This window comes from Grammomys surdaster, unplaced genomic scaffold (genome assembly GCF_004785775.1).
Source record: "Grammomys surdaster isolate TR1022 unplaced genomic scaffold, NIH_TR_1.0 364, whole genome shotgun sequence".
Lineage (NCBI taxonomy): Eukaryota > Metazoa > Chordata > Mammalia > Rodentia > Muridae > Grammomys > Grammomys surdaster.
In genome coordinates, this window is record NW_021604783.1 from 3515460 (window position 1) to 3535347 (window position 19888).

General features: G+C 53.0%; 3 protein-coding genes across 9 annotated transcripts; 2 read left to right on the top strand and 1 right to left on the bottom strand.

Moving 5' to 3' along the window:
* Positions 1-984: 984 nt before the first annotated feature.
* LOC114631725 lies at positions 985-4469 on the bottom strand. 5 transcript variants are annotated; one of them, XM_028780100.1, is made up of 9 exons: positions 3819-4469; positions 3356-3460; positions 3172-3243; positions 2858-2946; positions 2503-2754; positions 1918-2076; positions 1766-1813; positions 1288-1426; positions 985-1122 (listed from the first exon to the last, which is right to left on the bottom strand). In XM_028780100.1, exons 1-9 carry the CDS (start codon positions 4229-4231, stop codon positions 1119-1121), a joined length of 1281 nt encoding a protein of 426 aa, XP_028635933.1. In that variant the 5' UTR covers positions 4232-4469; the 3' UTR covers positions 985-1118. The 5 variants fall into 5 exon arrangements, with proteins under 5 accessions (XP_028635933.1, XP_028635937.1, XP_028635936.1 ...); XM_028780104.1 differs by lacking the exon at positions 1288-1426 and having other exon boundaries at positions 2842-2915; XM_028780103.1 differs by lacking the exon at positions 1288-1426.
* A 601-nt stretch (positions 4470-5070) lies between these two features.
* Neurl4 (neuralized E3 ubiquitin protein ligase 4) lies at positions 5071-17142 on the top strand. Of its 3 annotated transcripts, none has more exons than XM_028780097.1 (29): positions 5071-5689; positions 6507-6951; positions 7155-7220; positions 7370-7668; positions 7809-7920; positions 8006-8094; positions 8608-8680; positions 8797-9061; positions 9300-9481; positions 9590-9675; positions 9793-9955; positions 10047-10245; positions 10328-10404; positions 10486-10564; positions 10896-11071; positions 11155-11286; positions 11568-11713; positions 11786-12010; positions 12105-12203; positions 12298-12459; positions 12639-12803; positions 13332-13490; positions 13810-13989; positions 14093-14180; positions 14284-14391; positions 14507-14651; positions 14806-14918; positions 14994-15159; positions 16448-17142. In XM_028780097.1, the coding sequence occupies exons 1-29, from the start codon at positions 5402-5404 to the stop codon at positions 16650-16652; spliced, it is 4692 nt and encodes a 1563-aa protein (XP_028635930.1). In that variant the 5' UTR covers positions 5071-5401; the 3' UTR covers positions 16653-17142. The 3 variants fall into 3 exon arrangements, with proteins under 3 accessions (XP_028635930.1, XP_028635931.1, XP_028635932.1); XM_028780098.1 differs by having other exon boundaries at positions 5326-5689; positions 10896-11065; positions 16448-17138; XM_028780099.1 differs by lacking the exon at positions 7155-7220 and having other exon boundaries at positions 5326-5689; positions 10896-11065.
* Positions 17143-17340: 198 nt separating this feature from the next.
* On the top strand, positions 17341-19858 carry Gps2 (G protein pathway suppressor 2). The gene is made up of 11 exons (XM_028780105.1): positions 17341-17398; positions 17596-17758; positions 18072-18181; positions 18255-18367; positions 18470-18549; positions 18637-18719; positions 18927-19080; positions 19158-19247; positions 19329-19408; positions 19488-19583; positions 19697-19858. The coding sequence occupies exons 2-11, from the start codon at positions 17665-17667 to the stop codon at positions 19778-19780; spliced, it is 984 nt and encodes a 327-aa protein (XP_028635938.1). The 5' UTR covers positions 17341-17398; positions 17596-17664; the 3' UTR covers positions 19781-19858.
* Positions 19859-19888: the final 30 nt, after the last annotated feature.

Below are 19888 nucleotides of genomic sequence, written 5' to 3' on the forward strand. Positions count from 1 at the left end.
GGTTAGTCTGGGACAAGGCTGGTCCTGCCTGGGGTATGCGGGTTTCTCTGATCTCAGCACCCCCCTCCGCCCAGGCCCCACCCCTACACCTCCCAGAGCTGCCTAGAAGTGGTGGAGTTAGAGCTCCTCCCAGGTCACCCCTTTCCCTTTGGGGAAAGAATTACAGACCCAGGCCCTTCTTATCAGAGGACTCTTCTCAATACCCCTCTTGGGGGGTGGGGAGTGCACCTGCCTACATCTCCACCTACCTGACCTCCAGGGCCCAGGGGGCCCCCAAAGCAAGTCATCTGAGATGACGGTCAAGCTAGATTTTGAAGACTGTCTCAAGGACTCACCCCGCTTCCGTTAAGTTTGTGCAGGTCCATCAGACTAAGGAGAGGAAGGAAGGTCCACTCAGCAAGTAGATCTCTGAGTTCGAGGCCAGCTGGTCTAGAGTTAGTTCCAGGACAGCCAGGGGTACACAGAGGAACCCTGGCTCAACCCCCTGCTCCAAAGATCGTGTTAATAAATGTATAGTATATTGATTCTATCAGACGTTGACATCCTGCTGCGAGATTGGGCCTTTTCAAGACCCTAGATTTTGGAACCAGCAAAGTGGCTCACTGTAAAAGTGTTTATCACACATCAAGCCTTACAACCTGAGTTTGACACCAGAAACCACAGTAGAACTTATTCTGGAAAGTTCCTCTGACCTCTAACCTCCACAGGTATACCATGTTAATGGAATAAACCAACAGTGAGTTTTAAAAACCTGAGGTTTTGTTTTGTGTTTTGAGACAGGATCTCATTTCATAGAACAAACTGTGCTCGATTTTGTGGCCTTGCTGCTTTAGCCCCTAAGTGCTTGCTCCTAGGAGTACAGTTCCTTGGGTTGCTTTCCGTCCCTTCCCTCGCTTCGCTTTCCTGGGTTATTGTGTATGGACACCCCTCCAACTCTCCCAGTCTCCCAGAGCAGGCCCAGTCTAGACATCCAATTCCCAGCACTCAGATTCCTGATGTTCTCTTTATTGTCCATTAAAGAGGAGAGAGGAGGGAAGGCTACCCTCACCCTACCCCCAGTTGACTACATTTTCCATGGTCTAGGTTCTTTTTCCTGAGTCCACTGAAGTCGCAAGCTTTCATCTAGAGAAAGAAGAGGTTAGGCTTTCTTGCAGCAGGGGTAAGCTCTTGTCCATGTGACCCTCACATCTCTAGAACCTACCCAATTTACCCCTCTGCCTCCCTGGGCACTGCAAGTTACCCCCTTGCCTTGTCTGCCTCCCTGGGCACTGCAAGTTACCCCCTTGCCTTGGCCCAGGCTCACGTCTACGGCCGTTCCAGCTTGGAGGGTTCTGGTTCTGGTTACTTCCATGTTCCTTTTCTGAGCTCCCCGGGCTTCGGCACCTCAGCCCCTTAGTCAAACAGTTGGATGCCTGTGAACCATTGACTGTGGAGGACATAGTACTAACTAGAGTGGGTGGAGGCAGGGAGGAGTCAAAGAGGAGGGCGTGGAGCTGTTGGCTGATGCTAGGCTGGAGGGGCCCTCCATCCCTCAGAGCATCACCAGTACCAGTCTCTATAATGTAGGCACTCAGCTCCGGGATGTTTAAGGCCTCTTCTACTGTCTGTGGCTGATGCACTGGCTTAATAGGGACCGGGAGGCTAGGAGGTGGGAGCTTGGTAAGAGCCAGGCCTAGAGAGATGGTGCCTTCACCAGGCGCACCAGAGTCAGGGTTATGCCTAGAGAGCCCTAAACGGTTTTATCAAAATGGGCTTCCAGCAGTACCTAGAGTCCCTTTGGGATTCTCAGTAACCCAGGTCAAGCCTGAAGGACCTGGAAGTTACACGAGATGAGGGCTGGGGTACCCAGTAGGCTGTTTGTTCCATCCTCCCCCACCCCAGGCCGTCCTCCCCAGGCTGTCCTCCCCAGTCTCTCACTGTCCTGTTCTTCATCTTCTATATCCTCTCCAAGCTCTGGGTGGGAGCAGGACCTCAGATACCTTCCTTTGCTGTAGTATTCCTTGCGCTGTAGATTAGCCAGCTCCCCCACGGTACAGTCTGAGGCTGAGGGGAACTGGTTTCTACAGGTAGCAGAATCTGAAAAATCACCCCAGACAGTCTGAGTCTGTGGCCATCTGCTGTGCCTCTGAGTCCTAGGAGTGCATGGTGGGCCACTACCAGATGAGAGTTCAAGTTCTCATCTAACACCCCTCCCCATGCTGGAAAACCAGCAGTGAATCTTAATCTCTGTGTTCAGCCTGTCTCTGGGGGGCCCCCAGTAGAGACTCAGCTCCAGTTGTCCCCCTTACTTCCCTGGAGTCCCCTCCAGTCACTGCCTCTTTATCAGACCAGCAGGACTGTAGGCCAATGCTCTCTGAAGAAAGCAGAATACAGCAGAGACATGAGAAGCAGAGAGCCAAAGAGAACAAATTTGAAAAAAACGAAAAAAGTTTCAAGGAGATCTGGGCTCTGGAACAGTCTCTTGTCTCCATTCTGCTGTCCCAGGAGGCCCCTGTCACTAACCATTGGTGTTTAAGACATGGCTATCAGTCATCAGGACAGTGTCATTTTTGAGTCCTGTGGCCACTCTTCCTGCCCAGACTTTCTCCACGGGCCTAGGCTTCAGGTCCATTGCCACACCTTGATTACTGCTGCTGATGCTGGCACTGGCTCCAGAGCTGTCCTCCTCAGTGGCCAAGGGCAGGTTTTTCGGGGTCTTCAGGAACTTCCCTTCACTGTAGTGTATCTTTCGGTGCTTGTCAAAATCACTGGAGTCTGTAGGTCAGAGCGAAAGCTTGGCTTCCTCCCAGGCTTTCACAGAAGGGTATCCCCACTCAAGCTCCCCTGTCCATCAAGGCCCACCCCACATTTCACATACATGTCTTGGCAAAGTTGTCTGTGGTCTTTGAGCTTTTGTTGTCTCCATACTGGAGGACCTTGGGGAGGAAATTGTCCATTGTGGCAAACCTGAAGGGGAGGGAGACTAGTTGGGGGTACAGAAGGGAAAAAACAACAGTGGCGGGTAGGTGTTGAGGGGGACCAAGCTGCTGATTCCCCAGATCAGTTTTGGTTATGCCTGAGTGCGACTGTAGTACCTACCATTTTAGGGTCCAAAGAACAAAGCAATCCGAGACTGCCTTCAAAGGTATGAGAGTAGAGGGCACAGCTCAACTTATCTCTGAGGGCTCTTACCTCTCTGCCACTGATTCAGGAGTCACCTTGAGAGAAGACTCCGCTGATGGGTCCTCATCAGTGTCCTGCAACCTGCAGTGGAGGAGGCAGTGCTTGTACCCTGAGGCTTCTCTGCCTCTTCCTCATATTCCCGTGTTAGAATACAGGAGTGTAGGTGGAAAAGCTAGGGCTAAGGACTTAGCACCTGTGGTAGGGGGTTCTGGGCTCATCCGCCTTCATAAAGCCATAGTCTTTGTCAGCAGGGTGGTAGGTAGCCAAGATATTCATCTCATCCCAGCGCTGAGACTTCCTAAGGTGAGGGAAGGACACAGCAAAGGAGGAAGCTCTTCTGGCAACCCTCTCCTAACAGAGCGGTCTCCTTCATTCTTCCCGGCATTCAAAAGTCTTCTTATATTCCCTCGTAGAGGCTAGGATGGGGGCCAGATACCCAATGATAATCAGTGTTGTGTGGCCAGGATTGCTGTGACACCTGCTGCCCTCTCCAAGTCATTGAACTTCAGATTTCCAACCCAACTGACCCCACCACCTCTCCCTAACCAGGGCCTTGGGACTCTGCTCCTTTTTTCTTAGCTTCCGCTCAAAGTGTCCTGAACTCCTTCCTCCCTCCTCCCGTCTCAGGGCTGCTGGCTAAAAGCTGGGTTGCTTACTTCTCTGAACTGGGGGGTTTCTTTATCAAAATGGAGCTGCTGTTTTTTAGGATGCTCCGAGGCCGCTCCGTGAAAGATGACCCGGAGTGTGTACTACTCTCCGAGTTGTACACTTTAGTTTCCTCCGGCCCAGGGGTAGACGTCTTAGTTGCACCAGTTCCAGTGCCAGGGGATGTGCTGCACTTCGGACCGGGTCCCGAATTGAGGGTCCCTGGCCCATCAGAAGGTTGGATTGGACCAGGACTGCGGACTACAGGGTTCCCGGAATGCAAGAGGGAGCCAGGACTGCGAAACAAGGCTACTCCGGTGTCTGTTTGTATACCTCTGACACCTCCAGGTACTGCCCTAGGAACCCCGCCAGGGGATTCCGCACTGAGGCCACTAACAGGTGCGAGAGACTCCGGCTTCTCCATAGCTCAACTTCGTAACCACTTCAATTATTCTGCCTAGCCTTCTAGCTGCACATAGCCCCGCCCGTTGGCCCTGCCCCCCACCGCGGTGGGCGGTGGGCGCTGGGGGCTCCGGGTCAGACCGGACCTCCTCCGCCTCCTCTCCCTGGCGCTGGGACAGGTGAAAGGAGGACTATATAGACTTCAGCCTGGGAGCTCCTCCGCACACGCTTCTCTAATTGTTACACCCAAAGACTTTCTTTGTCTCTGTAATTTGTTCCCGCCCTTCTCCATCACCGCCCTTCTCTGAATCAACCAATCACAGTCAAGGGGCCTGGCCAGAGGAGAGGAGCCTTGTGACGTCACAGCCCCACAACACCAGCGAGGTCCTCTGAGTAGGGTTGGGTTCTGTTAATAGCTCTCAGGTAATCTGGATGTATCAGCTCTGTTCCTTGGGATTACCTATCGGGACATCTTTAGGGTTTTTATTAGTAACTTTAAGATTCAAGAGTTTCATTGACTGAAGTTGGTCTTGAACTATGTGCGGGTTCCCCCACAGTCAGGTCGCTGTGCTTCATAGAAGAGGTGTGATGGAAAGTGTGTGGTGTCTGGTCGCGGAGACTGCGACGAATGGTGCAGGACTGGAACAAGGAGAAGTGTCATGCGTGATTGGTTGCGACATTTCCGGTCTCGGTTTTGTGAAGGGCTGAGACGTGGATTTATAAAACTACCTTTTCTCTGTCCCGAAGATAGCGTTTACATCGCCTTAAAGCGTACAGTGTGAGGGGAAGCCACTATCCCTTATGTTAAAGCGAATACTTTAATATGTCGCTTTTCCCAACAAGGGTTGGGTCTTCGGCGCCGGGCGACGTCGCAAAGTGTATCTGGGAGCCGCACGCCTCCGTCGCAAATACGCCTGCGGCTGGCGTTTCTTCCATTCACTGTCGCAAAAGCAGCCCAACTCCTCCAGTCTCTTCTAGCCGCTGTCGTTCCCTGTGCCGTAAAGCAAACCCCCGACCCCGTCGTCCTTCCGTTCCCCTCGTGATAGACCTTGGTTCCTTAGCTCTGGATGCTTCAGTGCCGTAAAGCATATCAGGCCCCAGCCCCCGGCCGTATTCCCCCAGGGCGTCCGTCCGCCGCGGTTGCCACGGTGCCGCCAAGCGCGGCTGTCGCGCGGCCGCGGTATCAGCGGCGATGGCGGCGGGGTCGGGTGGGAGTGGGGGCTCTGGGGCAGGCCCCGGGCCAGGGCCGGGGCCAGGCGGGGGTGGGGGCCCTGGCAGCGGCGGACCAGGACTGGGGTCCAGCGGGGGTCTCGTCAGTGGCGGGGAGCTGCACCCGCGCACTGGGCGCTTGGTAAGCCTGTCGGCCTGTGGGCGCACAGCGCGGCGGCAGCAGCCGGGCCAAGAGTTTAACCACGGGCTGGTGCTGAGTCGAGAACCCTTGCGCGATGGACGCGTCTTCACCGTCCGCATCGACCGCAAGGTGCAAAGCTGGGGCCGCGGAAACGAGGTGTGGAGGGTGGTGGGAGTGGACGAGAGGGAGAAGCGGTAGAAGTGCCAGAAAGTCTGGCATCTCCAACCAAGTCTCCAGGTACCGATAGCGAGCCGGCAGACTACAGTGCACCCGAGAAGAGAAAGGAAAAGAACATGGAGCAGACACATTCATTCTGAAGGAGAATCAGTTGCCTCAGGACCCAGAAGCAGGACAGGGATACAGGGCCCAGTTATTAGAACACATCTAGCACAGTCTCTTAGGGATGGAAGATAGACAGGTGCCCAAGATGTGATGGGAGAGTAGAGAAATAGTAAAAAGCACAAACTGTTGATAAACAAACGTCCAAAGCCAGAAAGATAGATGAGGAGATATGGGAAAAAGAAAGCGGGTGTGACTTGCTTGACTCCAAAACGAGTTTGGAAAGAGAAGGAATGAATCTGGGTGGAGCCTTACCTTACGAGAGGGTTGGGGCTGGGAATGAGGGTGATGTAGGAGAGCCGGCTATGTGGACCTAAGAAGCATGTGATTGGAGCAATTGAGGAGCCACAGAGACTGAGAAATAAGAGGAAGTCAGGTTAAAACCAGGGCATTTAACCAGCTTGTTCAATGGGTAAAGGGGTGGTGTGGTAAAACATTTGACAGCAGACACAGCACACAGGTGTTGAGAGCCTGTGGGTCCAGATAGTTATGGAGGCTAGGTCCAAAAAGTTATTTGTGTGTCTATGTCAGTGGCTTCAGAGGTCAGGGTGAGAGGCTTCTCGTGATGGGATTCCATACTGAAACTCTGTCCACCACCCTCTCGTAGGTCAACTCCTGGAGTGGCTCCATTGAAATTGGAGTGACAGCACTGGATCCCAGTGTGCTGGACTTCCCAAGCAGTGCCACTGGGCTGAAGGGAGGGTCTTGGGTAGTATCAGGCTGCTCAGTGCTGCGGGACGGGCGCTCTGTATTGGAGGAATATGGCCAGGACCTGGACCAGCTTGTCGAAGGGGACCGTGTGGGTGTGGAACGCACAGCCACTGGGGAGCTCCGGCTCTGGGTGAATGGGAGGGATTGTGGTGTGGCAGCCACAGGCCTGCCTGCTCGGGTCTGGGCTGTTGTGGACCTTTATGGCAAGTGTACCCAGATCACTGTGCTGCCCCCTGAGCCAGGCTTCAGCCCTCCTACTCCTATCCCCACACCTCCCCTTGAGCCCTTGGCCCCTCCAGAAGATTCTGCCCTGTCGGAACAGGGAACTTCTGTGGATGAAGGTGAGAACACAGCTTCCGGGAAACATGAGGTTTGGCTGAAGAAATGGGGCAAAAGCAGTCACAAGTCAGCTGGGTGAAGGGAGGGGTCATTGAGTCCAGAGCCTATTACAGGGGAATATTGGGGTTAGAAGAGATGGTCTCCTGACTGGGCCCTGAAGCATGGGCTGAACCCTTATTCCCCTCCCATCCTACCTGGTCCCTAGCCTTCATGGTGTCCCCAGCGCAGGCACGGCCGGAGACGTTTCCTAACAGCCTTGATTCGCATAATGGTGAGGGCTTCGGGGAAGCCCAGGGAAGGGGAATGGGTAGAAAGGTGGACAAGGGTGGGATTTAAGAGATGGGTAGGGAGAAGAGGGTCCCAAGCTAGCTGTGGGGGGATAGCACTTCATCTTGACTTCCTTCCTTCTTGCTGTTACAGACTTTGCCAGCATGGAGCTGTCTGAGGTGGTGAGCAACGCCATCCTTTCTGCCTACAATGGGGGCCTCCTCAATGTGAACCTGAGCTCCCCACCAGCAGGGGATGGACTGGCACCCAGTGGACCTGCCACCTCTCCCATCCTCACTTCCAACGATGCCCTGCTCTTTCATGAGAAGTGTGGAACCCTCATCAAACTCAGCAACAATAATAAAACGGCTGAGCGCCGGAGGCCCCTGGATGAATTCAACAATGGAGTTGTCATGACCAACCGGCCACTTCGAGATAATGAAATGTTTGAGGTATGTGACATCCTGGAGTCTGGCTGAACTTCCTGCCAAAGACTTGGAGCTAAACCAATGACTGGTGAAGAACCGAGGGTTTGAGGGTCTGTCTTCTTTTGTTTTATTTCCTGGGCTTGACTGTTCTCACTCATCCCCAGATCCGTATTGACAAGCTGGTAGACAAGTGGTCTGGTTCCATTGAGATTGGTGTCACCACCCATAATCCCAATAGCCTGGAGTACCCAGCCACCATGACCAACCTGCAGTCAGGTACCAGCAGGGGAGGGGAGGGACACAGGCTTGGAGTTGATGAGATCAGGGCAGCCTTTCCCTAACTGGGTGGCCTTCTTTACAGGCACCATCATGATGAGTGGCTGTGGGATCTTGACCAACGGCAAGGGTACTCGCCGGGAGTACTGTGAGTTCAGTCTGGATGAGCTGCAGGTGATTTGGTGCACAGGAGTTTGGGCAGTCCAGTCCAGGGAAGCCAGGGCACCAGGCAGTGTCCCCAGAACCAAGAACAAGTTCCTTTCTGTGTGAGGCTTCCTCTGAGAAAGCAAGGCTGTCTGACAGGGTCTAAGATATGCTTGTTAGTAGTGCCTTTTTCCATTTTTATGCTGGGAATGGAACCTAGGGCCTTGGACATGTTTGACAAGTACTCTACCACTGAGTCACATCTCTAACCCCAGTAGCCCTAAGTAGGTCAAGATTTTAGAGAAAAACAAAAAAAGAGTGTTTTTAAAATAGTTTAATTTAGTACCTACTTTACATTGGGTATTTGGGAAATGTGGAATTGTTGTGTCTGGAAAACAGGGACCCAGCTCCTGCCCAAGAGTGGTTTTATGTGAACTTCTTTAGTAGGTGGTCTCCTGTGGAGGGGGGAGGTAGGAAGTGCCCAGGACTGCCAAAGCCTGAGCCCGAGTGTAACTAACTCTAGAGTCTTTCTCCTTTGCTTAGGAGGGCGACCATATCGGTCTCACGAGGAAGTCCAGCTCTGCTCTGCACTTCTTCATTAATGGCATTGATCAGGGTAAGGTGACACACAAGAAAGACTGCTGGCCCAGGGCCATCAGTGGGTCATACCTCATCCTTCTCTGTGATGCTTGCTCTTCTTCTGTTTGACTCTTCTTACATTCTGTTCTGTAGGTGTAGCTACTCCGTTGACACCACCAGTTGTATATGGTGTTGTAGACTTGTATGGAATGGCTGTGAAAGTTACCATAGTCCATAATAATAACCACAGTGACCGTCTCCGCCGGAACAATGCCATCCTGAGGGCTCTGTCCCCCGAGGGTGCTCTTCGTCGTGCTGCCCCTGCAGCCCAGGCAGAACCTGAACGCCTGCTCTTCCATCCTAACTGTGGCCAGAAGGCAGCCATCACCCACGAGGGACGCACTGCCCTGAGGCCCCAGTATGACCCATGGGAAGGGGAGATACCTGCAAGGGGCCATAAAAGGGTGCAGGGCCACTGAGGTGGGAACATGGGAGGGTGTGTGGTATGGAAGTCCTGGACAGAAAGGTGGAGACTTCCAGGAGCAAGAGGTCTGGGTAGTTGTCTTGGGGCAGTGGGTATCAGACTAACATTGCTGGTTTAAGGCTTGACACACTCAGCATGCTGAGGGCTGAGTCCCCACTTGCTGTGTCCTCAGTGCCACTGATGACTTCAATCATGGCGTGGTACTGAGCAGCAGAGCCCTCCGGGATGGAGAGGTGTTCCAGGTGCGCATTGACAAGATGGTGGACAAATGGGCCGGCTCCATTGAGATTGGTGTCACTACCCACAACCCTGCCTACCTCCAGTTGCCCTCTACTATGACCAATTTACGCTCTGGTGAGCTCCCAAGAAGGGCAGGGCTGATGTAGGGTCCCAGAGAAGAAGCTGCTCCAAGGTTCTGGTTTGTTCCTTGTTCCTCATCTTCTGCCACTTCTGTCCCTTCAGGGACCTGGATGATGACTGGGAACGGGGTAATGCACAATGGGACGACCATCCTTGATGAGTATGGACACAACCTGGACCGCCTCAAGGTGAGAGAGCAGTCATACTGACTGGATATCGTGTTGGGGTCAGGGAGACTTGGTAGATGCAGGAGCATCTCAGGCAAGAGCTCTGCCTGACTTCTCACTCCAGCCCCTTCTTCCAAGGCAGGGGACACAGTGGGCGTAGTGCGGCGGGAGGATGGAACACTCCACTTCTTCGTCAATGGAATGACTCAGGGCCCTGCTGCCTGGAATGTACCCCCGGGAGTCTATGCTGTCGTTGATCTCTATGGCCAGGCTGCCCAGGCTACTATTGTGGATGACGTGGGTGAGGGTCTGACAGGGCTGGGGTAAAGGATTAGGGTGCTCTTGGGAATCCTTAAAGACACCTAGAGACTTAATGGGTGATACTATTGCAGAGGTGCCTCCGGTCTCTGAGCCACTCCCTGAAGGAAATAATCAGATGTCTCCCAGTTCTCCATCGTCGGCAGTTGGGGGCTCCGACCTGCGCTTTCACCAGCTGCATGGCAGTAATGCAGTCATCACTAATGGTGGCCGCACTGCTCTCCGCCATAACTGCCGCAGCGAGTTCAATGATGCCATTGTCATTTCCAACCGGTCAGTCTCTAGATTTTCGTGTCTCCACTGTCCCACTGCCCTACTTACATAGGGCCTTAGTGATCCTCCCTCTCCCTGACAGAGCCCTTCGGGATGGAGAACTGTTTGAAATCGTCATTCAGAAGATGGTCGACCGCTGGTCAGGCTCCATCGAAGCTGGTGAGGGACCATCTGTGCAGGGGTTTTAAGGTACCGGATGCCTGTGTCCTGGGATCGTTCTCACCTTCTGCTTTCTCCCAGGAGTGACTGCTATTCGGCCGGAAGACCTAGAGTTTCCCAACACCATGACCGACATTGACTATGATACATGGATGCTGAGGTTAGGCTCTCCACCCTTGAATCCAGCTTGGCAGGGATGGGTGGAGCTAGGTAATACCAGACAACTAAGCATGGTTTGGGCTTGTGGTGGCCATAGGCACTGGAAGACTCTGGGACCTAATACCCTTTCTCCTCTGTTCTGAATTCCCATCAAAGTAGCCCATGGAGTAATTCCTGCTTTTTCCCTGTGGTAATTCCTGGGGCAAAGGAGACAGGACTGGGCCTCAGACCAAGATCAAGTCTCTATGCCTGATGTTTTGACAGGCAGAGACTGGGTAGGAGCCAATTAGTGATAAAGCAGGGAAGCTAAATCCCTCCTCCTGTCTTCTCAGTGGCACAGCTATCATGCAAGATGGCAACACGATGCGCAACAACTATGGGTGTGACCTGGACGCACTGGGCACTGGTGCGCGCATCGGCATGATGCGGACTGCTAAGGGCGACCTGCACTATTTCATTAATGGACAGGACCAAGGCGCTGCCTGCTCAGGCTTGCCTCCGGGTAAAGGTGACTACTCTGGCTTCCAGCCTGCCCGCCTTTGCTCAGATCAATCAGGACCTCAGGCTTCTGATGCCTTCTTTCCTACACAGAGGTGTATGCAGTAGTGGATCTCTATGGCCAGTGTGTCCAAGTGTCTATCACCAATGCTACTGGCCCCATGGACAACAGCCTGGCAACCAGCAACACTGCCACTGAGAAGTCATTCCCCTTGCATTCCCCAGGTACCTGCTTAAGGAGGGAAAAGGCTCGGTGGCAAGTGCTCAGTACGTGTTTCTGAGCAGGGGGGTACTTAGATCTGAGACACAGAGTCTCGTAATTTCCCTGACTCCCAGAGTCTAAGATACCACACACTAGGCATCTTGGGTCTTACATGGTGAAAGGCGTCCAGAGGGCTTGATGAGTAATGGCAGATGGGCCTTTAACTTTCATCTCAAAGCTTCACCAGCAACCCGTCTGAAGGAGTCACCCTAATCCTACCCCTTTTTCAAACATCTATCCACAGTGGCAGGTGTAGCTCACCGATTCCATAGCACCTGTGGCAAGAATGTCACTCTGGAGGAGGATGGCACACGGGCAGTCCGTGTGGCTGGCTATGCACATGGCCTCGTTTTCAGCACCAAGGAGCTCAAGGCTGAAGAAGTTTTTGAGGTAGGCTGTGGGAAAGTAAAGGGGGTTTACCAGCCCAACAGATAGGACCACCCACTGTTTCCTTTCGCACAGGTGAAAGTGGAAGAGCTAGATGAGAAGTGGGCAGGCTCCCTCCGGCTGGGGCTGACCACACTTGCACCCGAGGACATGGGGCCTGGAGCAGGCAGTGGTCCGGGGCTGCCTCCTTCCTTGCCTGAACTCCGAACAAAGACCACCTGGATGGTGTCCAGCTGTGAAGTGAGACGTGATGGGCACCTCCAAAGGATGAACTATGGCCGGAACCTCGAGAGACTAGGGGTGAAGCACCTGGCACTGGAGCAGACAATGGGGGCTGGGGGTGAGAGTAGAGACAGCTCACTGAGCCGATGTCTTTGTTGAACCTTGGATCTAGGTGGGAAGCCGTGTGGGCGTTCGTCGGTGTGCAGATGACACAATGCACATCTTGGTAGATGGAGAAGATATGGGGCCTGCTGCCACTGGCATTGCCAAGGTAGGTCTAAGAGTTGCTTTGGGTTTGGAGAGGGACTAATTAGTTGGAGTTCTTGTGCCGATTTTTGACAAGCTTCCTTGATCTCTGTTCCCAGAATGTGTGGGCTGTGTTGGATCTATATGGGCCAGTACGCAGTGTGGCCATTGTCAGCTCCACAAGGCTGGAAGAATCAGAAGGCACCCAGCCGCCTTCTCCCAGCTCGGATACTGGCAGTGAGGGCGAGGAAGAGGATGATGGCGAGGAGCATGGGCTGAGAGTAAGAGGCTGCAGTAGGGCCTGCTGGGTTGTTAGGCTACCAGTCCAGTTACCAGGGTAGTGAGAGCTATCTTCACTAGTCCAGCAGAGTTCATAGTTGAACTCTTATGTATACTCTAGTGTGGTGGGTAAAACCTGCTGTTGATACCCTGTGCAGCTCAGTCTGTATTTCCACACCAGGGCCAGAATCAAGTGGGGATTATGCCCACAGCCCTTGAATTCCTGGAGAACCATGGGAAGAATATCCTCTTATCCAACGGGAACCGTACAGCCACTCGGGTGGCTAGCTACAACCAGGGCATCGTTGTCATCAGCCAGCCCCTGGTGCCCCATATGCTTGTTCAGGTGTGCCTTTCTTCCTGCCTAGCTGCTATTACTACTCCAGGGTGAGAGGTAAGAAGTTAGCCAGCTTAGCTGAGTGGTGGTGGCGCCTGCCTTTAATCCCAGCACTTGGAAGCAGAAGCAGGCAGATCTTTGATATAGTTTGAAGCCAGCCTGGTCTACATAGCGAGTTCCAGGATAGCCAGGGCTATGCAGAGAAATGCCTCGAAAAACAAAAAAACCAAAACAACTAAAAGAACAAAAGCCAGTTGAAAGTAGTCTCTAGGAGCAGACCAGGGTTCAAAGAGAAAGAATGTTTGTTGGGGGTATAGTTCAGTATAGAACATTTGTTTGACATGTACAAGGACCTGGATTCTGTTCCCAGCAGCAGGAGAAACAGGGAAGGAGATATGTGAATTGATAGTTTCTGCTCTCTACAAACATCAAGATGGGATAGTATGTCAGGCAGGTCACAGTCTGTACAGACTGATTGGGTAGGTGGGTGGCCTCTGTCTGTTTGCTGTGCATATGGACTAGTTCCTTCTCATGCAGGTGCGAATAGACTTCCTGAACCGACAGTGGACGTCTTCTCTTGTTCTGGGAGTCATCACCTGCCCACCTGAGAGGCTTAACTTCCCTGCCTCTGCTTGTGCCCTTAAACGGGCAGCCTGGCTCCTGCGGGGCCGTGGTGTCTTCCACAATGGTCTGAAGGTGAGGAGGGAGCCAGGAAGAATGAAGTGACCCAAGGTTCTGAATGGAGAGGAGCTGGCCAAAAGGGAGCCGTGCATGTCATTACCTGGACAACCTTTGGCCTATTGTTTCCTCCTGTGCTCCTGCCATTGAGAGTGTTAAAGTTGGAAGTAAGAAGGGGCACTCTAGGTAAATAAACTGGGACTAGAGCCTAGGCAGTAGGCAAAGATACAGGCAAAGCTTAGGGACTGGCAGCTACAAAGAGTGAATGGGCAGGATGGCTACTGGTGTGGTGGTGGTAAGGGGCTGATGTCTGAAGACAGTAGGTCTTTCCTCTCAGATCTGTGAGAAGTTTGGGCCAAATCTTGACACCTGCCCTGAAGGCACCATCCTGGGACTTCGACTAGACTCCTCTGGAGGGCTCCATCTCCACATCAATGGGGTAGACCAAGGGGTAGCTGTACCAGATGTGCCCCAGCCGTGCCATGCACTTGTGGACCTTTATGGACAGTGTGAGCAGGTTAGTGGCAACAGAGAAGAGGAAAAGGGAGTCTTGGGAGCCTGGGAAACTTCTGGTTCACAAAGGAATCTAGGGATGTGTCAATCAGGACTTTGCTCTGCAGGTGACAATTGTGAGCCCTGACCCAGGGACTGCCAGTGGGAAGATTGCTGGAACCCAAGGGGACATGGAAAAAGCCGATATGGTAGACGGTGCGCTAGCCCAAAGGGATGGTATCCTGCCCTTGTCTGCTCATCAGTGCCCCATCCAGTCCTTCCCAGTCCAGCTCCTGATTTCCTCCCCTTGCTCTTCCAGGTATCAAGGAAAGTGTGTGCTGGGGTCCACCGCCTGCTGCTAGCCCTTTAAAGAGCTGCGAATACCATGCCCTTTGTTCCCGCTTCCAAGAACTGCTGTTGCTTCCTGGTGAGTCCTAATCCTCTAGAGCCTGCCTTGCTCCCATGTCTCTGGACACTGGCTGGAGGGCAGTATGATGGTTGAGACCCAGGACCAAGCTTGTCTGTCAATCATTGTCCTACAGAAGATTATTTTATGCCTCCACCGAAGCGTAGCTTATGCTACTGTGAATCTTGCCGGAAGTTGCGAGGAGATGAGGCCCATAGGCGCCGAGGAGAGCCTCCCCGGGAATATGCCCTGCCTTTTGGATGGTGCAGGTTCAATCTTAGGTACATATGGGCCACAGGCATATATTTTCCTCTGGGCTATTTTCCCTGAGAAAGGAAGAGTCCCAAGAGGGAAAAGATGATAGCACTCCTTGTGTGGGGGGTGATCTTGAGGAGCCAGTGACCTTTGACTCATCTGTCTTATCTGTCCTTTTAGGGTGAATCCTCATCTGGAAGCTGGCACACTAACAAAGAAGTGGCACATGGCATATCATGGAAGCAGTGTAGCAGTTGTACGGAGGGTGCTGGACCGAGGGGAGTTGGGAGCAGGTATCATAGAGTGGGTTGGGCTTTACAGATCCTAGGAGGAATCATGGGGCTGCTCTCACCCAGGTCTCTTCACAGGTACTACCTCCATCCTGAGTTGCCGACTCTTGAAGGGAGAGCCTGGGGTGGGATTTGAGGAGCCTGGTGAGAACTGTGCACCTCCCCGGGAGGAACAGCCTCCTCCAGTGCTGCTCTCCCCCTCCCTTCAGTATGCTGGGGCAGAGACCCTAGCCTCCAAAGTGCAGTGAGTACTTGTGGGCGGGCACTAGGGGCTCGGTCTGCAAGGTCCCAGGGACTTCTGGGTGCTTAGGATTCCTACCATACCCCTTTTTCCCACCCTGGCTTGTTGCTGATTGCTCCTTGACCTGTCATTGTTCTTTCCCCTTTACCCCTAACATACATACACACACATACACACACATACCACACATACACATACACACACACACACACACACACACGGGGGGGGGGGGGTTCTTTGTGTAGCCCTGGCTGTCCTAGAACTCATTCTATAAACCAAGTTGGCCTTGAACCCAGAGATTCCAGTTCTGGGATTAAAGGCATGTGCCACAGAGACCAGATCTCATTACAGATGGTTGTGAGCCACTATGTGGGTGCTAGGAATTGAACTCAGGACCTCTTGAAGAACAGTCAGTGCTCTTAACCACTGAGCCATCTCTCCAGCCCCCTTTGTTTTTTTGTTTTTTGTTTTCCTTTTTTTTGTTTTTTGTTTTAATTATAACCTGAAGGCTGTTATTTATTTATTTATTTTGGTTTGGTTTTTTTGAGACAGGGTTTCTCTGTGTAGCCCTGGCTATCCTGGAACTCACTCTGTAGACTAGGCTGGCCTCGAACTCAGAAATCCACCTGCCTCTGCCTCCCAAGTGCAGAGGCACCACCACCCAGCATTTTTTTTTTTTTCCTTAAAACAGGATGTCAAGTAGTCCAAGCTGGTCTCAGACTCCTGTTTGGTGTATCTCAGCTGGTCTTGGCTCCTGTCTCCACCTCCATGCTGAGTGTAGGTTAGATGAGTGCATAGGTGTGCCTGCTTTCCTGAATCTATATGGATACCAAGTCGTTCAGAATGTCCTGCACCAGTTGCTGCGTTTGACCCATTGCACTGCATAAACTGTACTTGGGAATTATAATAAATTCCTAACACTAGGAGGCAGTGCCAGTGGATCAGAAGTTTAAGGTTATCCTCCCCTTATTTAGGGAGACCGACTCCAGCCTGGTAGAGACCCTCTACTGTCTCACAAAAGTGGGTGAAGTAGATAAGAAGTGAACTTGGGGTGTTTGGGAAGACATGAAATAGAGTGTCAGGGTAAATAAACACATGAATAGGGCTATGGAAGAGTTAGCTTGAGCAGGACTTGGGAGGAGAGTAGTATACACACAAAATAGTTAGTGCTAAGCCATTCATGATGAGAGCATTACCAAGAAAACAGCAAGGCTTGGGTGGACTGAGCAGAATTAGCAGTCATTGGGCCTTAGAAGCCTTACTCTCCTCTTGTTTCTGCTTGTCTTAACAGATTCCGGGACCCAAAATCCCAGCGGACACACCAGGCTCAGGTGGCCTTTCAGGTGTGTGTACGCCCTGGCTCCTATACTCCTGGCCCTCCCTCTGCGGCCCTCAGAGAACTTCCTGACCAGCACTTCAGCCCATCGGAACTTGAGTGGGTCACTAAGGAGAAGGGAGCCACAATTCTCTATGCCCTGCTGGTACGGGTGGAATAAGGGGCGAGATACCACTACTCCAAGCACAGCCTAGGACTCTTGAATGCTGACTGCCTCCACCTCATTCCAGTGACGTATGGCATGTACAGGTGCTTTCCTGGGAGGAGCACGTAGACAGGCTTTGATTTAGACCAGGTGTGAAGCACATCTCTACATTCAGGGCCCAGCACACTCCCTCTGCTGAGAGGGAGCTTGTAGGGAGCCCAGCTCCGGTCTCTGGGTCCCCCCTTCATGCACTGACATGGGGAACAAGACTCCCCATTATTACCCTCCCCCATATCACTTAATTTATTTCCGTTTTTGTTTCTGGTTACTGTGAATCCCAAAGGAGTCTCTCTGTGCCCACATGAAGCTGCTTTTTCCGTGGCCACAGGGCACCATGGGGCGGGAGTGGGCAAGGGAGGGCGGCCTGAGGAAGCTGTGGGCCCTCTGTACAGTTGTTACTGACTCTGATTTCTAAGGAGCCAATAAATACTGTCTTCAGAGCATCTGCCTCTGCCTCTGCCTCTGTCTCCTGCGGCCTCGCGAGGTGAAGAGTTCCAGGGGCTTTATCTTCCCAGGCCTCTCGGAAACCCACATGGAATTTGGACATCCCGGCACCCGTCTCTCAGCGCTTCCGCCTTTCCTTTCGTCCAACCCGCTGAGCCGTTTGCCGTCGTGACTCCGGAAGGATTTATCCTGACTGCCGGATATGACGTGGGGGCCAAGGCGCGCCGGAGGCCACGGAGAAAGCGCCGAGAAGGCGGGTAGGGGGGTTGGCGCCAGGGCTACGAGGGAGGGGCGGGGGCACGGAGCCTAAGACCCCTGCACGCGCGCCGGCGCTGAGTCTGAGACCCGGGAGGGACGCTGGTGCCCGGGACACGTGATCGAAGTGGCGAGCGGGCGGCGGACGGGCTTCCGCCTCGGCGGGTCGCATTCCCTCTGAGCTCCTACTTCCCTGCAGGCCCCGCCTGAGGTCTGGCAGTCAGTGACAGAGTCGGGTGCCCACTGCCCAGGCGTCACCAACAGCATCATGCCCGCACTCCTGGAGCGCCCCAAGCTTTCCAACGCCATGGCCAGGGCTCTGCACCGGCACATCATGATGGAGCGGGAACGCAAACGGCAGGGTGAGCCTGGGCCAGAGCGGGAGGACAGACACTCGGCCCAGGGTGGCTCTGCTACCCACGAACTTGCCCCCATCCACTGGCCCAGCTGTGCGCCTGCTGGCGAGGCTAAGAGGGAGGCAGCGGCGCCTTCGGGGTGTGAGTGAAGAGGCCCAGTCTAAGTTCCAGAACCCTGGGCTGGGAAGGACCTTGGAGAGCACCTAATGAAGCAAAGTTCTCCCTGTGGCTGTGATGGAGTAACTGGTTTTTGCTGGTCTTCAGTCTAACGCTCAGCTTATTTACACCGCCTTGCCACTTCCCCGTTCTGATTCTTCAGAGGAGGAAGAGGTGGACAAGATGATGGAACAGAAGATGAAAGAAGAGCAGGAGAGAAGAAAGAAGAAGGAAATGGAAGAGAGAATGTCACTAGAAGAGACCAAGGAACAAGTAAGTAGTCTCCCATCGCTTCTATTCCTAGCTTCTTTCTTTTCCCTGCTTTATCTGCTCATCCCTCTTCCAGATTCTGAAGCTGCAGGAGAAGCTTTCAGCGCTACAGGAGGAGAAGCACCAGCTTTTCTTGCAGCTCAAAAAAGTTTTGCATGAGGAAGAAAAACGGAGGCGAAAGGAACAGAGGTGTGGTGGGATGGCTAGAAGTAAAAGTGTGCGGTGGCACAGGTGACAAAAGAATCTAATAGCAGGAGGGCACCTAACTGACCTGTCTTCCTTTCCCTCCAGTGACTTAACCACCCTGACATCAGCTGCATACCAGCAGAGCCTGACGGTCCATACAGGAACTCACCTCCTCAGCATGCAGGGTGAGGGCTAAGAACCGCCTGACACAGAAAAGGCCCTCCTAGAGGTTGCTGCTTATTTCAGCATCATGAACGTCTCTCCCTTTCTAGGAAGTCCTGGAGGACACAACCGCCCAGGTACTCTCATGGCAGCTGACAGAGCCAAGCAGATGTTTGGACCACAAGTGCTTACGGTGAGGGAAAGTCTTTTAAGATTTTTAACCGCTTCTCCTAGACTAGCCAAGACTTGAAATCTGATCCTACCTCCATGTCTCCTCCCATTCTTCTGGCATCCCAATCATTGAAGTACATACATACCAACCATGTAGTATGTAGGTGATGAGCATAAAGGCATATACATATGGTTTTTTTTCTAAGCAGCAAGTTTCACTTCCCCTTAGACCCGGCACTACGTGGGATCAGCAGCTGCTTTTCCAGGAACCCCAGAACATGGACAATTCCAAGGCAGTCCAGGGGGTGCTTATGGGACTGCTCAGCCCCCACCTCATTATGGGCCAACACAACCTGCCTATAGTCCTAGCCAGCAGCTCAGAGGTGAGTGTTGGTTCTCCTCAGATTAGGGGAAGAACAGCAAGAACACCAAAAAACTAATGATCTCCTACCTTTCTCAGCTCCGTCAGCATTTCCTGCGGTGCAGTACCTATCTCAGCCACAGCCACAACCCTATGCAGTGCATGGCCACTTTCAGCCCACTCAGACAGGTGATAACCCCCTGGGCAGAAGCCCCAGAGTCACAAGTCCTACTGCTCTTTGCTCATTTCAAACTTCTCTTTTCCCCTCAGGGTTCCTCCAGCCCGGTAGTGCCCTCTCTTTGCAAAAACAGATGGAACATGCCAACCAGCAGACTAGCTTCTCTGACTCAGTGAGTATGGACCCTTGGGAGGTCAAGGTACTAAGATGAGGGGTACCCCAGTATGCCTAAGGCCAGCTTTGTCCTCCAGTCTTCTTTGCGGCCCATGCACCCTCAAGCTCTTCATCCAGCCCCTGGACTCTTGGCTTCCCCCCAGCTCCCCGTACAGATACAAGCAGCAGGAAAGGTAAGGCTGGTTATCAAACCTACATATACTACTGCATTGTCCCCTTCCCCCTTGTACTGAGTGTTGAGTCAAAGAAATACTTACCCACTGATAAAAACTCTTTTCATTACCAGTCAGGCTTTGCCACCACCAGCCAACCCGGTCCTCGACTCCCTTTCATCCAACACAGCCAGAACCCACGATTCTATCACAAGTAACCGCCAGCCCACCCTCCATCCCTCAGGGTGGGGTCTTATGTGCCCCAAGCCAATAAAATGTACAAAATGTACCCATCACACCCGAGTGCTGTTTATTTGCTTCCCATG